Raw genomic sequence first — 25,004 nt, 5'->3', positions numbered from 1 at the left:
CTGTTCCTCAGGGGTCAATAAGCATATATGCAAATGACCCCATTGCCCCGCCTCCACCCCAGGCACGCCCCCCCACCCCGAGACGTCTGCAGACAGGGTTTGGCTTACTTTGTGTCAAGTTCTATGAGATTGGTATCTACTGGCGCCTCGTTCTCTGGAACTAAACACAGGGTGGGCAGAGGCCCGTGGGTTAGTGGGCAGGGCAGGGGGCACGGGGCAAACGGGCACAGGTCCCCACCCTAAGGCAACCAAGCTAAGGTGGGGAAGGCTAAGAAAGAAGGGAGATGGGGAAGAAGTGTTGGTCCCTGGTCTGGAAAACACCCCCCAATCATCCTAATGGCAGGAAGGAGAGTCCAAGGAGAGTCCAAGGAGGCCCCAGAGGCCCCTAGCACTGCAGGACAGAAAAACCTCTGGACCCTGCTCTTTGGCATGTGTTCTGCATGACTTAGATTCTTTTCTTAAATACATGACTTGCATTTAGTGTTAAGACAACCATTACTTTCCCCCCACACCTGCGCACCTGCACATCTCTGAACTCAGGGTGTATTTTACAACCAATGGCATTTCACAGTTTAATTGTGGGAACATTTTTCTTTCGTTGTGGTACAGACTATAGTGTTGCCTCTTTCAACTTAAACAGTCTTAGATTTACAGAAATATGACCAATCTGATATCACTTCGAAAAACCACTAAGATATGTCCAGGGACCATCTTAATCTGTGCAGCCCCTTCCCGATGCCTGGATGCAAGACAAGAGCTCCAAGAACTGCCTGAAGAGCTCCAAGAAAGCTCCAGCCTCCCTCCCCATGGAGAAAGGAGTCAGACTTCTGTTTCTTAGGGGAGTCAGATGCAAATAGAGGACTGTAGGCCTCACAAAAAATCCTGGGGAGGGTGAGGAAAAAGGGTGACCCTGGCCTGCAGGCTAACCCACAGTTAGATGGTGTGATGGGGAGAGACAGTAGCTGGTGGAGAATGGTTTGGGCAACCAGGAAACCCCCACTCCAGTGACCCGCAGATCCTGCTTACCTTCACGATGTGGGGGTTCCTCTTTGGGCTTGGGGTGCATTAGGGTGAAGGGCAGTTCTACGGCCACGTCACTGAAAGAAGACCCAGACCCAGTGAGGCTCAAGGTCAGTCTGAGGCTAGAAGACTCAATGCCCTACCAGTCTGAGGCCTGGGGAGCGGTTTATGGTTGGAGGAGGTAGCTCTCAGTTGAGGCAGGGAATCCAGACTCAGGCCCCAGTTCTGTCATTCTCTGAAGCTTACTTCCTCTAGAAGTTGAATTAGAAGACCTTTTCTGCTGCCTCCAAAAAGAAATGGAAACCTCCCTTTTCCTGATAAGGATCCCTGGGTTCTCATGAGCTGAGACGAGGCAAGGGGGTGGGGAAAGGACTGCCCAGGCCCATGTACACATTGGTCCCTGGGTGACTCCAGAGGCGCCCTAGGACCCCGAAGGCCTCAGACTGCTGTGGCCAGCCCAGCCTTCCCTAGCACTGCCCTCCTGCCCTTCCCTCTCCACCCTACTCAGTCCCACCTCCCAACATCTCCAGGAGGCTCTTTTAAAAGTTCTCTGGGGGCCCTAGCCCCCTGCCACCTGGATGATGTACTGCTGAGGTGAGTTTAGTCAAATTCAGGTTGTCTGGGCCCAGGGCCACTGACATCATGCACTGAGCCTTCCTTGAAGCCCTGTAGGGATGGAGGGTCTGGGTGGGGGGTGGGGGTGGAGAACGGAGGATGTGCTGACACAGGCCAGTGCTTCTGATCCAGACTTCCCCCTGCTGGGCCCTGACAAGCAAAATAACAACAAGAGCAGACACATGGTACTGACTTCGTGCCAAGGATGTTAAGTAGCTCATTTAATCTCCACAACAGTCCCATTATTGTACCATAGGTACAGACTAGGAAACTGAGGCACAAGGAGGAAAAATATATCACACAAGACCACACAGCTATTAATGGGAAATGAGAGACAGGATTCCTCTTTCTTTCTTTCTTTCTTTCTTCCTTTTTTTTTGGAAGTGAGAGAGAGGAATCTGACCACATAATTCACATTCTTACCCAACCTCTGCTCTCTACTCCTAGAGAAGCAGCCACAAAAGTGCCTCCTCTCAGCTCAGGCAGGCTGGTATCACTTAGGAGTCCCTGTCAACTGTGACCATGTTCAGGCACAAGCTCATCTTACTGACCTTTCTGCCTGGGGCCCAGGTGGCAGGGAGGAAGGGAGAGGGGAACAGAGCAGGAAGGGACAGAGGCTGTTCAACCAGAAAGGTCCATTCTCAGGCCCCCAGCAGTGTCTCGGGGGACACTTTTGTGTCTTCAGATCTCACTGAGCTCATCTGGAAAATGGGAATAACAACACTTAACTTCTAGAACCACTAGAACTTCTAGGAGATGATGTAGGTAAAAGGTTTGATTGAACTGTGAAACTTACACCTGCCAGATTCAAGCTTTACTTCCCCTCCATGGGGACATGGGGATTCATAGATTATTGAAAAAAATTGGCTCCTTTTTTTTTCTTTTTGCTTGCCAAGCATATTGCTTTTCCAGATTCACTTGGAAGAGTGAACTAACAGAAGGGAAGAATGCTTTTTGCCAACCTTTGTGAAAGCCATACAGTAAATGGATGGGAAAATCTGAACATTAACCTTCCAGCACGCCATGAGTGATCAAGGGCGGGGTAGGTCTGATTCTTCCCTGGGGCCCCAGAATTGTAGCACAAGGCTGGGCATAAATCTGGATTCCAGAAATCTTTACTGAATTATATTGAACTGAACTCAAATAATTAATTTCACCTCTCCAAAGAGCCTGATTTCTTGGGGTGAACACTACTGCCATCTGGTGACAAGATGAGGCAAAACCACTGCATGTGGGGCACATGCCTTTTTTGGAAGGTGCAAGGATCCAGGTGCTACAAGGAATCTTGTGTACAAGATCAGAACCGCAGGACCTCTCCCTACGTCTCCCTCTCCACATGGCCAGCAGTTAATTCTCATTAGGGTACAAGTCTGGAAGCCATAAAGCCTGCATTTCTCCAAAACATCAGACTATGTGATGGGGGCCGGGGGTCTATTCCCCCAGATCCAGGAAGCTGACTTTGTTATCTGCAAAGGTTCCTTTCACTTGGCAGGGATGGAAGAACGGGGCAAGGTTGTTTTAAAGCAGAAACTGAATCTCCCTAGTCCCTCTGGAGAGGATTCTAGTCCTAGCACTTTTGCCCGAGCCTGGCCATTGAAAGTGGCTGCTAAGACTCCTCCCAACCCAGTGCCCTATAGTTCCGATGGTCAGCCCAGGGGTCTCTGGACCCTCCAGGAAGGTGCATGGGTCAGGCTGAAGGGAGGGGCTTTACCTGGATGCAAGGTCTCCCAACAGGCTGGGTGGGTCAGAGGAGGCGGGAGAGGTGTTCAGGAGAGAGTTCAGAGAGGAAGAAAACAGAAAGCACGTTCATTCACCACCTTGCTGCCCTCCGGGGTAGGGTAGACCCTGAGACGCACTCCCTCCCACCCACCGCTCTGCGGCTGTGACTTCTCATTCAGAGATACACAGAAATGGCTTTAGCCTTGCGGGGTGAGGAGGAGGGGCGGGTGGAGGACGGGGGGTGGTACCGAAATCCCAGGACTCACTGAGCCCCCAGAATCCCCCTCGGCAAAGGAGACATGATAGCCAACCCCTGTGCGGCCTGCCCTGCGGAGGCCTCTCTGACGGCAGAAAAAATCAATTTGGGATTCACCGAGATTTCCTCAAGGAAGTTGTGGAGAGTCAAAGAACACAGGATTTGGGATTTGCAATTCTGAGATGTCCTAGAACATGCAGTCAGTATTAGATAAAGCCATCTACACAGGGCATGACTCTAACATCTAATGCTATTAGCTTGTAAATCTTTTCATAGAAATTTATGAATCAGATGAAAAGCCCAGATTCAGAATTCTAGGTTTAGGACAATGCAGGCCCCATCTGTGGGGAAAAGTTGTTCTATCTGAGCTCCCCCCTTTTGAGGTGGGGCACAGACCATGCTCTGGGGCAGAAATATTTCTGGTCCACTGCAGTGACCCCAGTGCCCAGCCTGCGACCTGAAGGTAGGGGAGGACATTTCAGGAAATGTCTGGAGAATGGTTTGGGCCTCTGCTTCCCCATCTGTAAAACGGGAGAGTCCGAACATCCCTAATCCAGCGCTGGGATTCTGAGCCCCTTTAACCATTTCCTTAGCAGATCAGCGTGGGCATGAGCAGGGGTGGGTGGTGGGCCCCAAGACATAGTGAGGGAATAGAACCCTCTGGAGACCCCACAGCACAGACTCTGAGGAAGCTTCCCCCACAACAACCCTGTGTGTCCAGACAGGGACAGGGAGGAAGAGGAGGGGGAAGAGGGAGAGAGAGACATGGAAAGGGCAGGGGAAGGGTCAAAAGCCTCTGATGTGGGTGAGGGAAGTGGGGGGGAGAGGAGGAAGAAAAGGGAGGCATGAAGGAGGAAGAGAAGGAACAGGAAGTCTTCAAGCTTGGTTTACCCTCTCGGTGGATGCAGCTATCAGACAGATGGGGCAGTGAGCTGCGGGTGATCTGGGACACCCCGTTATACACTTAGGGAGTCTTGGGCTGGCCTAGAACACTCACCCGCCCCGTGATACCACAAGCTTCACTTTCACTTTGTAGGAAACAATGATGCCCAGGATTTCCCGGTTGGCTCCTTCCCTCAACCTGCAAGGTGACACAGGGAAACAGGTTCACCAATGATCGCTGGGTAGAAAAGACACGGTAAGAGGGGGGTGCAGTGGGGGCAGTTGCCATCTGTCCCTCTCTTGAGTAACTTAGCCACCATGTGCAGAGCCCAGTATATAAGAAAGGGAAGCTTTGCCCTGAGTCGGGGGGTAACCTGGATCCCTGGGTCCCCTATCTGGCCGTGAAATTCACTCCTCGGGCACACTTGATAAGCCCCATTCCTCCCTGGGTCTGAGTCCCAGCAGCATGCGGAGGGGGGGGCTCCTACTACCCTTGGGTGGATGGATGTTTCTCTCCCACTACTGAGCAACCCATGGGGCACAAAGGGCTAGGCAGGGAGTTCAGAGAGAGGGAGGGAAGTTGGCAAGGCAGGGGAGGAGGTACTGGGGAAGACCCAGAAGGAGGTGGTCCCTCCACCAAGTCTTGATGACTGGTAGGATTTGGGCCAGGGTGGAAGAAGAGGGCAAAGGCTTGGAGGTGAGCGGCTAGCATGCCTGTGACCAGCTGTGTGGCTGGAGCACAGGGTCCACGTTGGGAGTCCAGGGTAGGGGTGCAGCAGAGGCAGGCCAGAGTCCCGCAGAAGGGTCAGACCTCAGTGGATAGGGTGAGATGAGCTCCCTATACCCCAGGTCTCCACGAGAGCAGGGCAGCCTCCAAGTCAGTGATGCCCATAAGACAAGAGTGATCATGTGGCCCAGGGATCCCTTAGCCTAGCTCGCTGTCCACATCTCCCCAGACTCCCCACTCACCTCCTGATCCATCCTCTCCCACCCAAGCCACTCCTTTCCTTCCAGCCTTGCTCTGCCTCAGGGACATACCCCACCTGACTCAAGACACTAGGTCAGGAGCTGCTGCCTCCTGCAGGAAGCCTCTCTGGGTTGCCCTCCTTTGGGAAGCCAGCAGATCCCAGCACTGATAGAGGGAGCTTGGTCTAGGGGCCCATCTGGCTCTCTGGGGCAGCCCTGGATAGGGATGGGAGTAAGGGGACAGTTTCCCTACAGTTCAAGCTCCTGAGGATGGGGCCAGGGACCATGCTTGGGGAAAGGATGACCACAGCATGGACAGGCACTGGTGGGAAAGAAGGCTGTGGACCCCCGGGGAGGGGGGCAGGGAAAAGGGCAGGTGGGTCCTCACAGGGTGCTGGAGGCCAAGTTCGTGTCTTCATGCTTGAGCTTCCCGTCCAGAGCGAGGCCCCGCTTCTCTCGGTTGTTGGCCAGGAATGGGGTCAGTGTGTAGACCTTGCAAAAGGTTGAACTGGGAGCCACGGTGTCACTGGGAAGAAGGGAGGCAGGTATGGAAACACACCCCATCCGTTACCCCCATAGCCCAGTTATAACAACTCAGAGAACACAGAGTAGCATTAAAAACATGTTTGTAACTTTCCAAAATACTGAGGGCTAGATTAGTCCATAAACACACAGGTACACGAAAAATTACACGTAATGCACTTGCTTCCCAAAGGGAGGCAGGGCCAGGAAAACCCAAAAACCAGGTGTGTCTTCTAACAGGAGCATCTACTTCCTTCAGGTGAGAAAAGACATTTCACTGGAGAGCTCTCCCCTTGCCTGAGTTGCAAACAAGCTTGAGACAAAACTCCAAGCCCAACCACAGTAGCTGCCCCTCAAACCTAAATTTTTTATATATAATTATTCTCGACCTTCCCATATACAACCATTTTACCCAATGAGCTGGATTAGTCTTTCATCAGACAAGAAAAGCTATGTACCTAGTGCCTTACCCTCTTTGCCCTGGCTGCCAGGAAGCTCAGAGCAAAGTCTGCCCTTTAATCTAGGTTTCTGGCACAGTGTAGTTACAGCCCCGGTCCCCTTCAATTCAATAGCTCTCATTTTGTCATTCTAGTTTGAGCAGATCTTTCCCTTGACTGTAGTATGCATTTTCTTGTAGCTAAAATCAAGTGGGTGTTTTCTAAAAGGCTGTTTGGGATCATGTACCATGAGTGGCTGGGAAGTCCAAGGCCCAGCCCTCTGGCAGGTGGGGAAAAACCATGTGCCCCTGTCCCTGCAGCCAGGGCTTCCCATTTCCCTGCCCAGCCCCACACATCCAAGGCTGGGCTTGTGCTCACTTACTCGGCCTCTTCCATGGCCACGGGGCACTTGTACTGGGCTGTGTTAAAAAGGCAGATGTCCGCGTACTGGCGCACTGGGAGGAAGAGGGAGACAAGGTGGTGTGAGCCAGGGCTGCCACTCCCAGGCATCCAGGCTCCCTCGACTTGGGGATGTTCATCCCTGGAGTGCACCAGGGGATCCTGCAAGAGACCACCCCGTCTGCACCCGAAGCATAGCCCAAAGACACCCTTCCCTCCCATCATCAAAACCCTCCCTTGGGGACAGCTCTGCTGAGAACCCAGGGGACCAAAGAGTAGGCAGCTTACACAGTAAACTTATTACCTGGCCAATGAGCAGCCTGCATTACTAGCCTCAAAAGCCTTCCCCTTTGGCTTAGAGGAGGCCCTGGTCTTCCCCTCAGGCTGGTAGTTCTCTACAAGGCTGTTAGCAAGGGGAGAGCCTTCAGCTACCCCCAACCCTTGGGAGGAGTCCCTCTTGCCCTCCCCTTGGGTTGGCCCTCTGCCCTGGATACCCGAGATCTTAATCTTCTTTACTGTCTTGTTGGTGTTGTTGGTGACGTGGACGTTAACGCTGATGGGTTCTCCATGGTAATAGATCTGGGAGGCAGAAGAAGGCAGGAGGGTTGGACTGGTGGGGGTACCAAAACTCTAGACAGAGGGAGGGAGAAGAGGCCCCACACACAACTCCTGACCACACAGACTCTGGCCACTCTGACATTGGTCTCAAGTTCCTGAGCCACGTCCCACTAATGCTAAGGCACTGGGCAGGTTAGACCGGTGCTTTCATGGGGTTTTGAAAGATAACTGGATTAGAAGGTGATATTCCTGGGCTCCAGTCCTGATCTGGTCACCAGAAAGTGAGAACAATAGTAATAACAATGATGAAGAGAATGAGAGCGGCGTAACCTTGGGAAAGTTACCTAAACCTCAGTTTCCCCCTCTGATCTGTGGAGGATTTGGACTAGGTGGTGTGTCAAGTCCCTGCTGGCGCTGGAGGCCAGGAATTCTAGACTCAGGGGGGTCTGGAAGAAGCAGGAGAAAGGCTGGCTCACTGAGGAAACCGGGTCAGAATTCTCACTGAAGGACCTCAGCTCAAATCGTGCCACCAGCACTTGCCCTCAACTGTCTCCACAGAGAGAGGCATGCCCACACTGCAAAAGGGGGCGAGAGGTGCAGGAAAATGGCCAGGACCCATATCCCTTCAAGAGGTACCCTGACTTCAAAGTCGATCCCATCCTTCAGCTTCATGCTCCACTCTGCCCCTCCTTTTGGCCTCCAAGGCTTCCCTACAACCCCCAAGGGAGGTCTCCGATTCCCTGAATCCAGGAGCTCTAGTGACCAGGAGCGAGCTGAGCTGGAGGTCCCCACCACCACTGAACAGCCCCCACCCCTTGCCAAGTCCAAGCCTCCTACCTCCTTGTCCAGGGAAGCCTCAAGATGCAAGGGCTTGTCCGACATAAGGAACTGTCTGGTGGTCTCAGCTGTGGGCTGGGGGCCAGGCCTCTCAGGGGCATACTGAACCTTCCTGATAACCAGGCGCACAGAATTCCTAATGGACATGGGCAGAGCAGAAGATAGCCAGAGTCACGTGCCTCTATCCCCTTCCCTTGTAATCCTCCCTTCCCTGCTCAGGAGACTGCCATGGCTCCCGTGGCCTTCGAATCCAGTCCAAACTGCAAAGGCAGACACAGGGGCCTTGTCACCACCTGGTCCCACTCCATCCTCCTGCCTTATGTTTGCAGCCATCCCCACTTCCTCTCTGTCATCCTAGTCTATCTAGTCCTGTCTCTGCAGCTTTACCTCCACTGCCTCCCCTCCCCCCCCCGTAATACCTTCTTCCCACTTCTGCCCTCATTTAGGCATTTAGTTGGGCCTTCCTTCTTCAAGGCCCAGATAAATGCCTCCTCTTCTAGGAAGCCTTCCTGAATCAGCTCACTTGATCTTCTCCTGTCTGAACTCCCACCCCATCAGAGCTGAACCCCTGTGGCCAGTCTTCAGGATGACAAGAAAGGGACTACGTTTCACTTCCAGCCTCCCTTAGGTTACTTAATAGTGGCAAGCTCCGTAAGGAGATAAATTTTTTTCTACATTGTTCACTGCTGGGTTTTCACCACCTCTGACAGTACCTCCCACATAATGAACACCTTCCAAATATCTATTTGATCAAAATATGCAGAGGGGCCCCGTGAAGAAGTGGGGTCTCAGAGAGGTGAAAGTGTTCAGTGAAGGGGTGTGGATTCAGTCAGGGGGATGCAGGTCAGTGAAGAGAACAGAGACCCAGTGAATAGATGGAGGTCCAGAGATGAGATGGATCTCAAGGATGGTGACAGGGGCTTAAGGAGGAAATGAGGACACAAGGATTGGGAAGGGATGGGACCTGGTGAGGGAGTGTCTGTGGCGTGCTAGGGGACCCGGCATCCCTGTTGCTCACCTTCACTCCCTGGAACTGGACAGCCAGGCTTATGGCCTTAGCTCTCCCCTTACTAACTATACCCCCTTGAGTAAATTCACCTCTGGGTCTCAGTTTCCTCATCTGTAAAATGGTAATAATAGCAACACCTCTTTCCCAGGTTTGCTGAAAGGATTAAATTAGTTCGTACATGTTTGTCACTCTGAATAGTGTCTGGTCCTTAATAGGCCCTTGATAAATGATAGTTGCTATATCATCATTAGTATTAACTCTGGTATGGACTTAAAATGTGCCATTACGGTGAGCCGAAGACAGTAGCCCTCAGTGTTGTTCCTCTTCCTTGCTCTAGTCAGGCCCCCTTCAAAAAACCACACCCTCCCTTCTCTCCCCTGTTTCGGGTCTTAAGAGGAAAAGGAAGACAGAAAAGCAAGGGGAAAAAAGTGCCCCATCTCCCGACACCCCAGAGTTGCCCAGGCTGGAAAGGGAGATGCCTGCAATACACTCTCCAGCCGCCAGGTGGCAAGCTCAGCCCACTTCCTAGGAAGTTGCAGCGCCCACCCTCAGCCAGCCTCCCATAGGGTCACTGACTGCCTGGTGAAGTGGGTTCATCAGAGCTGGGGGCTGAGGCCAGCCTCACCAGGAAGCAGGGCAGGGCCTGCCTTGAGGAGGAGCAGGCTTGAGAGCAGGGCTGGGCAGTCCATCTCAGAAGTCAGGGCCAGCTCTTTCCAGCTGCCAGCCTGGGCTCTCTGCCCAGGGCTGTGCCTCTCCAGGAAAATGCTACCTTCTCGGATATGTGGGCTGACTTTCCCCCCCTCACTCTCCCCAGAGGGGCTTCTCTGACTACAATTCCCTCCCTTGCTTAGAAGTTTCCACTGACCCCATAACCAGTCCCCACCACCCGCCCAACCATCATCTGCTGTTAATGGCCCCCCAGGAGGAGAAGTGAGAAGTGGGGGTCTAGGATGGCTGGGAAAAGTCTTGCTCACTGTTAAAAACAATCCAAATTTTGTTTCTTTATGAAACAAAATAAAGAGCCATGCAGTCTGGTGGGGCAAACCGAGAGGCAGGGAGCTGGAGGAGGGGGTTTAGGCAGTGTAAAGGGAGAAACACTGAGGCCTGAGCCCAAGTCCTTGGACCACCTGCCCCAGGAAATGTTCCATGACTCGCCAGCCTTCCAGAGCACCCATCTTGGGGTTCCTGAGGCTGGAATGCGTGGCCCCTCCTTGCACACTTCCTGGTATTGTTACTTATCTCTTCAGGCTTTGCTGGCCCTGTCTCCTTCCCACTGCCAGCGGGCAGCCCACACCCCACAGAAGCTGCGCCCGTCTCACCGTTTGTGGATCTTCTCTTCCAGGTTCTCGGCACAGAAGGCTTTGACTTCATAGTCCACACCGCAGGCCTGAGGGGAAGCAGCTGCTGACCACAGGGTCTTGGACAAGGCAGGGTCCCCACATCACAGACAGCTCCCTCTCATTTTACAAACCAGGGCACTGGATAGGAACACCCAATCCCACAGCCTGGTGCGCAGCCTGACTCAGGACCCGGGGTCAGCCCCAGCACTGCGCTTCCTCTGGGGGTGGCTGTCTCCCCCACTTGACCTTCCCACAGAACTCTCCCAGCACCGCCCACCCCCGCCCGCCCCGCCTCTGGACATCCCAAACTGTCCTAACTGGGCTCTACCTTCAGACACCTGACTGGTCTGCGTGGCTGTCCTCACGGAGGCAGCTACCCGGAAATCACAACGGATGCCTCCACAGCCCTGCTTGGGGAGGCACATACTGTGTGCAGACCGTCGGGCGCTTCAGGGCCTCACTCCACTCTCAACCACAGAGGGCAGCACATCCTACTGTGCCCATTTTTCAGATGAGGAAACAGGGGCTTAGATCTAGGGCCTACAACACAAGTGGTGTCACCTCTTTTGGGACCTCAGTTTCCCCACTTGTGAAACCAAAACGAATGCACCCCCATGCAAGGTAGTGAGGCCAGGTGGTAGTTCAGAGAACATTTTGGTTTTGCTGCAGCCAAAAAGCAGCCCAGGAGAGACGACACATAACTGAATGCAGGGGGCAGGGGAGTGACACCCTCTTTTTATGAGAAGAGACTGCTTATTTGAGGCGGTACTGAAGTGGCCTAGACACAAAGAGGCTTCCACACAGAGGGGTCCATGCCTCTCAGAGAGCAAGCCAGGGCCCTGGTGATACAAATGTCCTATGCCCAGAGAGATGCTACCAAAGACGTGACCCACCTTCCCTGTGTCTTCAGGCCCTGGCTGCAATGTCACAGAGCACGGGAGGTTCGGAGGGATCTGTTAAGAGGATAGACAGAATAGGTCTCCTGTCATATTGACCCTAACCTCCCCATGTTGCCCACACCACCACCCCCATACATGTTCGTCACACCAGGGGGCCCCTAGCAACAGGCCATGACTCATCCATCAGACTAGGGGCTCCAGAGGACAGATGATGTCTTCCCTGTCAAATCATCCCAAGGATAACCCACACTGGGCCAGAAGCCCCTTTGGCAAAGCCAAGGATGTCAATGCTTTTCTTTGTCTAACAGGTCACCCCTAGCTTGTGGTAAAGACAGAATAAGAGCCACCCCCCTACATCCCCCTGCCCTCGCCAATGATGCCTACATCTTAATCCCCAGAACCTCTGACTGGCAAAGGGGACTTTACAGGTGTTAAGGATTAAATTAAGGATCTTGAGACGGGGAGAGTATCCGGGGTTATCCAGGTGTGCCGGATGTGACCACAAGGGACCTTAGCAGGGAAAGCCAGAAACAGAAGTGTCGGTGTCAGAGTGTGGGCTCAGAGGTAGACTGGCCAGCCACTGTGGGCTTGGAATACAGAGGTGTAAGCAACGACCGGCCAAGGAACACAAGCAGCCTCTAGAAGTTGGAAAGGGCGGGACCTAGAACCTCCAGAAAGAATACAGCCTGGTTGACACCTGGATTTTAGCTCAGTACGACCTGTGTTTGATGTCTACCCTCTGAAACAGTAAGCTCATCCACGTGTGTTTTCACGGTCATGTTTCATTCCCCCCAGGTTGGCGGTGGCTCGTTACGGCAGCCACAGGAAACCAATACATGCACGCTGGACGGAATGACCGTATCCTCCCTCCCGCTCTAGCTTCCCAGAAAGCCGGTGGATTTCACTGAATCACAGAATCGGAGTCTGAGAAACAGGAAATTTTAAAACCCAGAGTCTGGGAGCCTTTCTATTCGGAAAAGGGGCAGAGCAGGGAACTCGCTACGTGCCGTGCCTCGTTTATGAGCTGGGCTGGAGAAGCCAGGCGTGTGGCTGGTCTGAAGGAGGAGGCAGTCCCGTAATGACTCAGGGGCAAGACAGGGCTCCCTTCTTTTTCCACAGCCTCTCCCCCACTGATGAGCTGGACTCTGGAGGCTCCAAGAAGGAGCTCAGAGGTAAGGTGACACCCTGGCGGTGGCCAGAGAAGAGACACTTACCAGGCAGGATCAGTGACAGCGCCCCAGGTCCCAATGTACACTGAGAAACTGAGGGCTGCCCTCATGTGCCTGCCCACAGGGCTTCCTAGGGGGGGGCGCGGCCGGCCCTAACCTCAAAGGTGAAAGGATAGGCATGTTCGCCCAGCTTCTTGATGAGGCGCTCCTGCAGCCGCGTCAGGGCCTTCTTGTCCTCAGGGGCTGGCGGGAAGGACTGCACGTTGGCCACAAACAGATCCTTGCGAAAGGTCAGGCCCAGGACATCCAGGTCCTCCCGGCCATAGCGAAAGGCGCAGGTCAGTGTCACATAGACTGTGGGAGTAGGGGATGCTGAGGATGGGCCCAGAGGGCAGCAAACAAGTCCTCCCCCCCCCCCCACAACCCCAGCACTCCAGAGCACCAGCTGAGCCCTGGGACTGGCCCAGTGGGAGTTCCCAGGTCTGTCCCAGAGCTCCTGTAGGAAAGGCTGTGCTACCCTGGGGATGGGGGAACCAGGTACCCAGGGGAGCCACTCAAGCCTGGTCCCAGGGGTCGGGGAGGTAGGGTCTGACTACTGGATTGGTTCTGTCCTTCCCCATCCCCCACCCCCACCCACTCTGGCCAGTGGAGTGCGCAGGAGCACGGGAGATGGTCTGACAGGGTTGGTGAGGGCTGGAGTAGGCTGGCAGGATTGTGGGTGGGGGTGGCTGGGGAAGAGTTGTGGCTGGAGAGAGCGGGGGGGTAGGGGGAAACAAGTGCTGAGTGGTGTCTGGGAGGCACGGGGTTTTGTCCTAGCTCAACCTCCACCCTGTGTCTTCCTGCAGACCCTGGACAATCCCTTCACCTCCCTGGGATTCAATTTCCTCATCTATAATGAGACCCTTATTCTTGACCTATTGGGCATCCTAGCCTTGCAAAAATCACCATATATTGACGTTAGCATGCTTGGGGCACTGACCAGGTTCTTCTAAAATGGGCAAGGGTGGACTGCCCAGGCCAGAGGAGGCCAGGGCACCTGCTCTGATGTTTGTTGAAGCTACCAAGGGAAGAGCCAGTGGGGCTGGGCAGGTCAAGGCCGCAGAATTAGTTAATGTCCTGCCTGGACACGGTCTCAGGGAGGCCCTGGGCTAGAGGTCAGTGGGGAATAGGATGCCGCCTCACAGGCCGGCGGTGGGGCCTACCACCTCACCTCTCCTCTCCTTGAGATACTCAGGATCCACGAGGACCACGCCATCTAGAAGAAGGACAGAGAGTAAGCATTCCCTCCCAGCTCGACCTCTCAAATTCCTGAGCCAAAACACACCAAGCCAAACCTGAACCTAACTATCCCTCTATCGGAAAGCCTCAGGAGAGACATGGGGAGGCCATCACCCAAGGGAGGGCGCTGCTGTGCCCCACCCCCTCCCTGCAGGCTGGACTTATAGGCCCAGCAGATGACTTAGGGCAGGTGACTGCTCTGTTTCTTCCCTGTTCATAAGAACAATACAGGCCCGAAACTGCTATGATCAGGTGTACTTTAGAATTTTGAGGTTCTGAACTGTGGAAAGGCCACAGGGTACATCGTCCATATGCTCTGTAACACCCTCTGCAGGATCTGGGCTCAAACCCATTAACACCACTGCAGGGAAACAGGAATATTTTCACCGAGAGGCGGAAGTATAAAGACCTTCCTGTTAGTTCAGGTCAGGTTTTGCCACTAAATGAATCCCATGTCAAACTTAGAAACGAGTGCAGACTTCTAGAGATTGTTGGATTTGGGATTTGCCATCAGAAGTTGCAATCCTGTAGAACCAACCTCCCAGGGCTGCTGTGAAGAGGAGTTAATACATCTAAGGCTGAGACGGTATCCCGTTCATGTGATCCCAGAAAATGTCCCCAGGCCTGACCGAGGCCATGTAGAGACCAGCTGGACACAAAGGACATCTTCTCCCGGCAGGACCCCAGGAGACCAGAAACACAGGCTCAGGGGTTGCCTCCTTGCCTGACATCCCCAGTGACCTCTGGCCGAACCTCACCCAGCCATACCCATGGAATAAGCAAAATGTTCTCTCCCCAGCTCTCATCCACTGCTACCCTCCCCCTAGCCGCCCACACAGCAATCTCTCAGGGAATCTCAGGGTACCACATCTGGAAAAGAGTGCCGGAGGGCTCCTGGTCCTATCCAGCCCTGGGCGGAACCAAGGGATACCTGATCAGGGGAGTGTCCACCCTGTCCCCAAACCCGTCCATCTTCTCTCCTTCTGCCTCTATCCCCAAGCACCAGGGGTTTGCACAAAATCTGGGGAGAGGGCACTCCCACAACCAGGGGTGTCAGGGAAGGCTTCCTGAAGGAGGGAAGCAGGAGCCAGGTCTTAAAGGGCAGTATGGGTCACCAGTTAGATGACCATGGGGCATAACAAAGCGGACAGGGGGAAGGGTGTGGCTCTGAGGCTTGGGAGAGAAGATCCTGGGGGTGCTGGAGGAAGCAGGGCCAGGCCTGACCAGTGGCATCCTGTCTATAAGACAGGGGGTGGGGGGGCGCATGTGATGGGAGTCTCAGACTTGCCCCGGAGCCTAACAGGGAACCCTAGGGGACAACTATGCATTGGGAATTCATAATCAGCCAAATGTCATGATGGGCAAGATATTTTCTCTCTGTGGATCATATGATCAACTCTGGACAGTGCCCCAGAGCTCTCTGGGATCCCCAGGGCCCAGCACAGGGCCTGGCTCAAAGTAGCTGCTCTGCTCTGAGAACACTGACCAAATAGTTCTCAGGGTGCCTGTGTGCACTAGAGAAGCTGGTTCCCTCCTGCTCCTTCCCTGCCCCCCAGCCTCAGTGCCACCCCGCTGCTGTCCTTAATAGGCCAATGAGTAGGGACAGCCTGGCCCCAGGTATTCTGCCGGAAACTATGCTTTGTAGCAAGCCATAGATAAACACTGGGATGCTTGCTCACTTCCTCCAAGAGGCAGCTTACGGAGGAGACGAAAATGGCAGGGGGGACAGGGTCCCCAGACAGCACAGGGGAGGAAAAGTGGGGTCATCCTACTCCAGGCCAGGAAGGGAGGGCCTAACGGGGGGCTGACCTCCCTGAGCCACAGCCCTGTACACACCCCCTCAGCAGAGAGACCCCAGGGACTCCCCAGTTCTCCTGCCCCCACTGTCACAAAGGGATTCCTCCCAGTGAACCAAAACCTGCCAGCTATGCTCTCTCTGCTCCCACCTCGGCTCTGGAACCGCATGCTCACGTCTGGCCCCAGGACAACTCCAGGGATATGTAACAGAGGCCACATTCTCTGTGAATGTTCCCTACGTAACACATCTAGTTTCTTCACCTGGACTTGGCCTCAGGCAGTTTCCAGTGTCCATCCTCCCCAGCGGTCACCTCCTTTGGCCTTACTCTGGTTTGCTCTCGTCCCTCTGAAATCAGAGCTGCTTTGGACCTCACCATCCCCCTATGTGAAACAGGGATAATTCTGGGCCTCCCCCCTCCCTCCTATAGCTGTGGAAAAAAGGCAGTGAGGTCAGGCTCTTCTAACGAGGGCTATGGTTCTTAGAATCCTAACTAGGGTTGACTGTACCTCCTAAGAGGAGATCTGGCCATGTCCAAAAACATGGGATGGAGAGGGTAGTCCTAAGGTCTAATGGCTAGAGCCCCGGGATATTGCTAACCAACCTACAACGCACAGGACAAAGAATCACCCAGCCCAAACTGTCCAGAGTGCCGAGGGTAAGAAAACTTGAGCTAGAGTAAGACTTTGAAAGGTGACTTTAGCCCCAACCCGGCGCATGCCAAGACCCCCATGTGGGTGAGTACAGCCCCCATTTCATAAGCTCCAAGGTTTTCTTCTCACCTTTGCCATCAGGATGCAGCAGAACAAAGGTTCTGTGGACCCAGGCTGCCCAGGTTTGAATCCAGGCTCCTCAAACCACTAGCTCTGTGACCTGGAGGAAGTCACTTGACCTCTCTGTGCCTCATTCTCCTCAGCAGCAAAGCAGGGATAATCATGGAGCTACCCCAGTGTCTATGTGTAATGAGCCTCGCACTGGTGGCTGCTCACCGTACTCACGATCATCTGGCCACGCTCCAGGCATCCCCCCTCAATCCACCTGCACTTTCCCCCCACATAATCCTCGCTGAGGGACAAGGAGCTGCTCAGTAAACATGGTATATGCTTGCCAATGGTCACAGGAAGACACTCACTCCCTGTTCTTGGTGCCAGGCCCATCTGGAGACCTGAGGGCCACTCCCAGGTGGCTTTAACACTCCCTTCCCTAGAAGGGACCAGGTCAGCTCCACCTTTCCCCACCTTCCTCCACAGCCTACAGACACTCACCCACAGGGTCCACGAGGTCGATGTGGTCCACAAAGTCCCGCTTTCCCAGATAGACAGTGAGCTGGGGAAGAGAGGCACAGGGGACATTAGCAGCTGTGGACCTAGAGGACACATCCCTGAAAAGCCCCCAGCCCTTGCTCGGGAGGAAACCCTGGGAGCTGCTTCTGCAACCACTAAACCCAACCCAAGCCCACACTAAAGTCCACACTGGACCTGGACCTGAGCTCCAGCCCTAATACGAACCAAACCCTTGTACAATTTTGAAAGTGCCTATTTATCCTAAACCCCTTCGAAGCAGTTGTTACTGTTCCCATTTTACAGATGAGGACACTGAGGCCTGAGATCTTCACACCAAGATTGACTGCTAAGCGTCAAGCAGCAGCAGCAAAGAAGTCTGCGGCCCGGGAGGTGCTGGGCACATCTCCGAGACAGCAAGGGCAACTCAGCGTGGGCTCAAAGGCTCACAACCCTGAGCTCTGTGCTCCTCACTGCTCCTTGCCCCTGTGCAGTCTGGCCGGGCTCCACTCATCCTAGGATTGGTTTTTCGAGGCAAATGAGGAACGGGGAGCCAGTGCCCTGCTGGGAAGACCCTCCAGAGCTAGGATCCAGAGTGTCATGCCAGACACTTTGTGTTCCGGCACAGTCCCTGCATCGTGCTGAGTCCCCCCTCACCCCCATCTGTCTCGGTCCAACCCTCCTCCTCCCCACAGCCTCCGTTGCCTGGACAACACACCAGACACACCAGCCCCCTCCATGGCCTGAAGCTGGCGGCCTCACATGCTCTGGACTGGAGGCCTTTCTCCCCTCCTTAGCCAGACTGGTTCTCCTAAAATGCAAATTCAGTGCTGTCACTCCTGTCTGAAAACCCTCTAATGGTTGCTGTGCCCAGAGGTGATGACAAAAGGGTTTCATTCCAAACGCCAGCTCTGATAGGTCAGGGGGGCTGCCTAGGGACTCTGGGCGGAGAAGGCATCTAAAATGGAATCCTGGCTCAGCAGGAAAGGGCAAACAGGGATGCGTGATATCTCCTTGGGTGCAACGCGGTGCTATCTGCCAGCCCAGGCCGCAAGTCCAAGCTCCTGTACCCGGCAACCGCCTCCCCTCAGCTCCCAATCCCCCAGCGTCCCTCTGGGCATTCCAACTCAACAGCTGTTGATGCCTCCACACTCCCGATGAGTTATGTTCATGCCTAGAATGCCCTTCTTCACCCTGCCTCGCCTGGATACGCAGCCTCTTTGGAGAGAAGCCATCCCTGACTGCCCAGGCTGGGTCCTGCCATCCCCAGGCATCCCTTGATCTCACCCCTGCTGCCACACATTGAAGTAATGGGTGTCTGTGTCTGCCTCCCCCGTCTGGCTGGGAGTGGCCTGAGCCGTACCTCATTTGTCTCAGTATACCCTGTCCCGGGCCCCGCCGGCCAGGCCTGTACCCGACAGGGAATGATGTCAGTAATATCTATTTGCTGAACTGAAAGGAAAGCAGGATGGAGCCTGGGGCCTGTGGAAAGAGAGAAAGCAGGGCAGGCCCTGGGAGCTGCTCCAGAAAACTAGGTGAAGCCATGGTTCAGAGGAGAGGCTCTAGTGGCCTCTCACACCAGGGGACCCAGTGCTTCTGAGGCCCTTGGCACTTAGTCTAATGACCACACTTGCACTGAAGTGTCTCTAAGAGAGGCTGTGCCTCAGCCTGGAGTAGGGGCTCCCTGAAGTCCAGAGGAGTCGGACTGCCCCCCTCAGACAGAAAGTTCCCTGAGAGTCCCTCCCCTGTGGCAGACAGCTCCTAGGGACTGACGGGGCTGTGCGGGGGTCCTGCATGGGCAATAGAAATGCCCAAGAGAGGACAAGAATGTGGGGCCAGGGAGGAGCTGGGGTGCGGTTGTTATGGACTCACCTTTCCATTCGGGCTTGCCTTCTTGAAAACCCTGTGGACAAAAAGAGGAAGCTAGGATTAGTGCATCCTGCCGGGTGGGAGATCTCCACACGCCATCCCTCAGCAGGACAGAGAACAAGCACCTGGAGTGATCTCCAGTCACTGTCAAGCCTTGAGAGCCAAAACAGCATCTGCAGTCATCAGATCTTACCATCTCCGGCGCTACCCCACCCAAGCCTCTGTTAACTGCCATTGTAGCTCTCGTGGGATCTGCCGTGGCCCCCTCAGCCTCCTCTTCACACAGCAGGCTGAGGGGCTCTCAAAAAACATGTCAGGCCTTGCCACTCATTTGCTCAAAGTCCTCCCAGCTCATGCAGAAGATAAGCCCTGTGAGTGGTCTTCTCTGCCTCCTTCACCCGTCGACATCAGCTCCCACTCTCTCGCACCCTGCCAGTCACAGTGTCTCTCTGCTGTTCCTCCAACTCACCAGGGTGGGTCCTGCCTCAGGGCCTTTGCTCGAGCAGTACCTGCCCCATCACAGATCTGCTGGCCCAGCCCCATGCCTTCTGTGATGGGGCTTCACCATGGCCACGCCCCGCACTCCCTCTCCTCCTCTGGCTCTATTTACTTTCCCACAGCACTCAGCACTTGCTAACCTACTCTCAAGTGACTTGCTAATTTATGCCTGTCTGGTCTGCTAACATGCCAGCTCCATGAGGCAGACAGCCTGAACTTTCTTCTCCACGGATGTGTCCTGAGTCCCTAGAATGGTGTCCCTAGTAGGCGTTTAATAGATCTGTGTTAATGCATGGCAGGTAGCAAGCACTTGACAAATATTAGTTGAGTGGGTGCCGAAGGAATCAGTGAAGGAATCAACTAAGAGACTGAGGCCCAGGAAAGACAGGGGATGTGCCCTTGGCCACAGAGCAGGGCACTGGACACCGAGTCAGGCAGACACACAGCCCCCAACTCCTGCGAAGTGCTCTCTGGGCCTTCTAGAGCACACTGCAGTCTCCACCAGGCCCTGTCCTCTCCCCCAGCTTGGTCTGGGAGCCTGAGACCCCCTCACCTAACCCCATCATCTAGCCCCAGAATTGCTCAGAGTAATGTTGGAAAGAGAGAAGAAAAAGCAAGGAGGCAGAGACCAGAGAATGTACTGGAGGAAGAGGGAAGGAGGGAGAGGAGGGGAGAGGGATGCTGCCCTGCAGGTGTGAGCATAACAGATGGAATGAGAGATGAAACAAACCAGCCAAAAACCCGGAGTCAGGCCACCAGGGCAAGGTGGGGTGAGCTCCACAGTGCCATGGGGACAGTTGCTCCTCCTTGAAGGGGTGGGGGGTGGCTCTGCTCTGCTCTGCCTCCCTGGACTCCACCACCCCACTCCCACCCTAACATCTAGGGCGCAAGGGACCACTGAGAGGGCTGAGCTTGGCTTGCAAAGAAGGCACTGGCACTTCTCTCCCCTCCACCTACCCTAGTTCTGGGCTTTTCTCCTCCTCATAAATATTTATCAGTGTTTGGAGTGTGAAAATGCCACAGTCAGCTGGGGTGTAATAATCACTAACGTGAGAAAAAAAAATACAGATCACACAGTTTGAACCAGCAGCTCCCAAGCTAGGACTGGACCTGTGTCCAGGAGACCAGAGAAGTCACAGGGATTCCCAGCTGCTTCCAGAAACCTCAGCCCACCTCTCGGGAGCCTGGGGCCTGACTGAAAGGAGAGAACACAAATGCCTGAGTTCTAAGCGAGTCAGGGAAAGCCACTGAGGTGATCCTGGAGAGGAGCGAGGGACATCCTTACCACAGGTGGGGGCTGGGATCCAACCAGGATAAACGATAGTCGAGAAGAGAGGGAGGGAAGGAGGAAGGGCAGTAAGACATACAGAACTAGCATTTGTTGAGTGCCTAATTAGTTCTTTCTCCTAACACACTGTAAAATGTAACTCCCATTTTACACATAATGAACTCAAGTTTCAGAGAGATGGAGCAATTTGTCCAGGAACACAGAGCAAGCCAAGAGTCTAAGTCAGGATTCAGACCCAATTCTGTCTGCCTCCAGAGGCTGAGTACTTTATATCCAATTCTGCTGCTTTCCTAAAGCAGGTGTTTTAAAAATTTATTTATTTATTTATTTATTTTCTTTTATCAGCTTCGGGGAAACGCAGAAAACAGGGGAAATGAGTCTGGAGAGGGGAGGGGAAGGGAAAAGGAACGAAAAGGTGCGTATGGGGCGAGAAGGAGATTGAGGGCAACGAGGGCAGGAAACATGGCCAGTGTGGGGAACGTCCTGAGCTAACTCAATCAGCCCCCAGGGCCACCTCCTCAGGAAGCCTGGACTCTGACAGCTTCCTCAAACAACAACAGCAGCCTCCCATGCCCCAAGTCCATATTCTGCCCTAGTCCTGCCTCTCGGTAATTTTCCCAGGACACTGCTGATCCTTCAACAACCCCATTTCAGAGATGAGGCAACTGAGGCTCTGGAAGGTGAACTCTGGTTGTGTGTCTCCAGAGCCCATGTCCTATCCGCTTTGTTGCATAGCCGAGGCCTCCCTGAAACAACCCCAGGAGGGGGGTGCGGGTGTTCCAGTTCCCTGGACCCTGAGATTGTGCAGCACCACGCAGATGGCTTCTGCCTGTCCACTGTGAAGGGCAAGGACACACGTGCAAGACTGTGGGCTAGCTGGGTTTGGTCCACCACCCCCTACCCCCTCAGACCCATCCATGCCCCACTAGCCTGATTCTAAGAGTCAAAGCTGAGTCCCGTGTAAGAGAAACACCAGGGGTTGGTTCTAGAAGACTAAAGCTCCCTGGAGACAAGGAACAGAAACCCAGCGAGGGTGGCTAGAGGAAAGGAGGCGGGAGGAGAATAAGGAGACAAAACTCTCACGGGAAGGATGCGCAGGCAGGACGCAGGAGTGCTGGAGCCACGAATGGGGAAGCCATCAGCCTCTCGGGTGGTAGCTCTTTCTCAGCCTCTCCCCCTGGGGCTGCATGTTCTCGGGGCTGTGCTGTTCTCCAGTCGGCTGCTCCATTGTCTCTGGGGACCAACTCTCTCTGCTTACTCAGGCCTTTTCTGCTCCTCCGTCATTCTGGCTCGCATGCGTCTCACTCCGACCCTCTTCCTACTCAGCCTCTCACTCAGCTTCACACTGTTAACTGGCTGAATGGCCCAATTCCAAATTCCCAGGAGAGGAATTTGATTGATCAGCTTTGGTCAGGTGCCCCCCTGCCTGAACCAATCAGCTATATCGAGGGCGTGTCATGTGTTCCATGAGGGTTCGCGGAGGAGGGTCTACAGAGCAGTGTTTTACTAATCAGGGCGTCGCAGCCCATTAGTGAATCACAAAATCGACTTAAAAGAGTTGCCACAAGGGGCGCCTGGATGGCTCAGTGGGTTGGGGCCTCTGCTTTCCGCTGGGGTCATGATCTCAGGGTCCTGGCATGGAGCTCCATGTCGGGCTCTCTGCTCAGCGGGGAGCCTGCTTCCCCCTCTCTCTCTGCCTGCCTCTCTACCTACTTGTGATCTCTCTCTCTGTCAAATAAATAAATTAAATCTTTTAAAAAAAGGGGGGGGGTTGCCACCAGCACTTTGTTGTTTTGTTTTGTTTTCACGGACTAGAATAGAAGACATCAGCAAGACACACAGATAGCAGGGGTAGAGCAGATATGACTATATTCATCAATATGCCATTTCCCTGTAAGGCTGGGCACGTTTCTCCAGTCCTATGAAGTTAGGCATGCCCACGTGGCTTGCTCTGGCCAACAAGAAAGGAGTAGAAGTGTCACATATCACTTCAGGGGAGAAGCACATAAGGGCTACTACACGTTCTGTCTCCTACCAAGCTTGTGACAAATGACTGCAAACTTCACAGCTTAAAACAACATCGTGATTTGATTCCCTCAGGGTGGTGCTCCCAAGGTGGGCAGACAGGTCAGCTCTCCAGTAATCAGAACGCTGTCTTTTCCAGTGAGCCCCGTTCCCCACCTGTAGCAGGAGATACCTTGAATATTCTGCTGCCTTTTTGTGAGCCACCTGGCCTCCCAGTGTCCCCTTGTGCCTGCATCATGAGGGGCCCATGACAGATTAGCCAAAACCCAAAAGTTTATGATTCTGTGTGGTACAGCTAAACAATGGAATATTACATAGCACTAAAATTATTCTTACATCTTTTAAACACAAGGAAATGCCTATGATAGAATATTAAGCAATGTAAGTTAGGATTCAAAACAACATATTTGGCATGAGCTCAACTTTATATCTAAAAATACCAAAAGAAAGTATGAGAAGACTTAATGTTAAGATGGCAATACTTCCCAAATTGATCTATAGATTTAGTGTAATCCCTATCAAAATCCCAGCTGGTTGTTGTTGTGGTGGTGGTGGTGGTGGTTGTTGTTTTCCAGAAATGAACAGGCTGGGGCACCTGGGTGGCTCAGTTGGTTAAGTGTCTGCCTTCAGCTCAGGTCATGGTTTTGGGGTCTGGGATAGAGCCCCACTCAGGTGGGTGGGTTCCCTGCTCAGCGGGGAGTCTGCTTCTCCTACTCCCTCTCCCTCCCCTTGCTTGTCCATGCTTACTCACTCTCTCTCCCTCAAATAAATAAATAAAATCAAAGAAAGAAAGAAAGAAAAAGAAAGGCGGCCCTAAAATTCATATGGAAATGCAAAGGTCCAGAATAGCCAAAATAATCTTGAAAAAATATAAATTTGGAGGATTTATACCCCCAAGTTCAAAACATACTACAAAGCTACAATAATTAAGACTGTGTGAGGCTGGCATAAAGATAGACACAAAGATCAATGGAACAAAATTGAAAGTCCAGAAATAAATCCATATATTTATGGTCAATTGATTTTTGACAAAGGAGCCAAAGCAAGTCAATGGGGGAAAAAAACACAAAACAGTCTTTTCAACAAATGATGTTGGGACAACGGGATATCCACATGTCCCCTCCCCCACCAAAAAAAAATTAGACTCCCTACCTCACACCATATATGAAAACTAACTCAAAATGGATCAAGGACCTTAATCTAAGAGTTATAACTATAAAACTCCTAGAAGAAAGCCTAAGTGTAAATCAACATGACCTTGGATCAGGCAATGGTAACCTTACATATAATACCAAAAGCATAGACAACTTTAAAAAGAGATAAATTGGAGTGCCTGGGTGGCTCAGTGCGTTGGGCCTCTGCCTTCAGCTCAAGTCACGGTCTGAGGGTCCCGAATCGGGCTCTCTGCTCAGGGGGAGCCTGCTTCCCCCTCTCTCTCTGCCAGCTGCTCTGCCTACTTATGATTTCTCTCACTTTCTGTCAAATAAATAAATAAAATCTTTTTTAAAAAGAGAGAGAGAGAGAGAGAGAGAAATTTGTCTTTTATTAAAATTAAAAACTTTTGGGGCACCTGGGTGGCTCAGTGGGTTGGGCCGCTGCCTTCGGCTCAGGTCATGACCTCAGGGTCCTGGGATCAAGTCCCGCATCGGGCTCTCTGCTCAGCAGGGAGCCTGCTTCCCTCTCTCTCTCTCTCTCTGCCTGCCTCTCTGCCTACTTGTGATCTCTGTCTGTCAAATAAATAAATAAAATCTTAAAAAAAAATTTAAAAACTTTCGAGCTTCAAAGGTCACTATCAAGAAAGTGAAAAGACAACCAACAGAATAGAGAAAATACTCTCAAATCATGTATCTGATAAGGGTTTAGTATCCAGGATATATAAAAACCCTATTACAATTCAACAATAAACAGGCAATTAACCCAATTAAAAATGGGTGATGGATTCAAATAGACATTTCTCCAAGAAGATACACAAGTGCCCAATAAGCACATGAAAAGATGTTCAACATTATTAATCATCAGAGAAATTCAAATCAAAGGCATGATGAGATACTTCATACCCACTAGGATACCTACAATCCAAAAAAAGACAATAACAAGTGTTCTCAAGGATGCATAGATATCAGAACTCACCTCATACATTGTTGGTGGGAATGCAACGCGGTGGGGTCACTTGGAAAAACAGTTTGGCTGTTCCTCTGAAAGTATGACCCAGAAATTCTATCCCTAGGTCCATACCTTAGAGAATGGAAAACAGATCCCCACCAAAAACGTGTACATAAATGTCCACAGCACACATTATTCATAATAGTCATAAAGGGTGAAAAAGAAAAACAAATTCTCATC

At 52.9% G+C, this 25,004-nt stretch overlaps 1 protein-coding gene across 6 annotated transcripts in view; it reads right to left on the bottom strand.

Annotated features, from left to right (window-relative positions):
* Positions 1 to 25,004, bottom strand: part of ARRB1 (arrestin beta 1) — a 73,980-nt gene that overhangs the window by 7,278 nt on the left and 41,698 nt on the right. For 3 of the 6 annotated variants that reach the window (XM_044258519.1, XM_044258520.1, XM_044258525.1), the window contains exons 1-15: positions 21,720 to 21,790; positions 18,854 to 18,884; positions 16,967 to 17,027; positions 13,839 to 13,883; positions 12,786 to 12,982; positions 11,454 to 11,513; positions 10,540 to 10,607; positions 8,212 to 8,347; positions 7,311 to 7,395; positions 6,800 to 6,872; positions 5,847 to 5,984; positions 4,608 to 4,691; positions 3,347 to 3,370; positions 1,027 to 1,097; positions 109 to 160 (exon numbers count right to left, since the gene is read on the bottom strand). In XM_044258519.1, the coding sequence (XP_044114454.1) occupies positions 109 to 160; positions 1,027 to 1,097; positions 3,347 to 3,370; positions 4,608 to 4,691; positions 5,847 to 5,984; positions 6,800 to 6,872; positions 7,311 to 7,395; positions 8,212 to 8,347; positions 10,540 to 10,607; positions 11,454 to 11,513; positions 12,786 to 12,982; positions 13,839 to 13,883; positions 16,967 to 17,027; positions 18,854 to 18,884; positions 21,720 to 21,775 (1,181 nt within the window). In that variant the 5' untranslated portion in view covers positions 21,776 to 21,790. Of the gene's footprint in view, positions 1 to 108; positions 161 to 1,026; positions 1,098 to 3,346; positions 3,371 to 4,607; positions 4,692 to 5,846; positions 5,985 to 6,799; positions 6,873 to 7,310; positions 7,396 to 8,211; positions 8,348 to 10,539; positions 10,608 to 11,453; positions 11,514 to 12,785; positions 12,983 to 13,838; positions 13,884 to 16,966; positions 17,028 to 18,853; positions 18,885 to 21,719; positions 21,791 to 25,004 lie in introns of those variants that run through there. The other 3 variants (XM_044258522.1, XM_044258523.1, XM_044258521.1) reach the window with 2 other exon arrangements.

The sequence above is a fragment of the Neovison vison genome, chromosome 7 (genome assembly GCF_020171115.1).
Source record: "Neovison vison isolate M4711 chromosome 7, ASM_NN_V1, whole genome shotgun sequence".
Lineage (NCBI taxonomy): Eukaryota > Metazoa > Chordata > Mammalia > Carnivora > Mustelidae > Neogale > Neogale vison.
The sequence above is the reverse complement of the archived record's forward strand: the minus strand, read 5'-3'. Positions and strand labels throughout refer to the sequence as shown.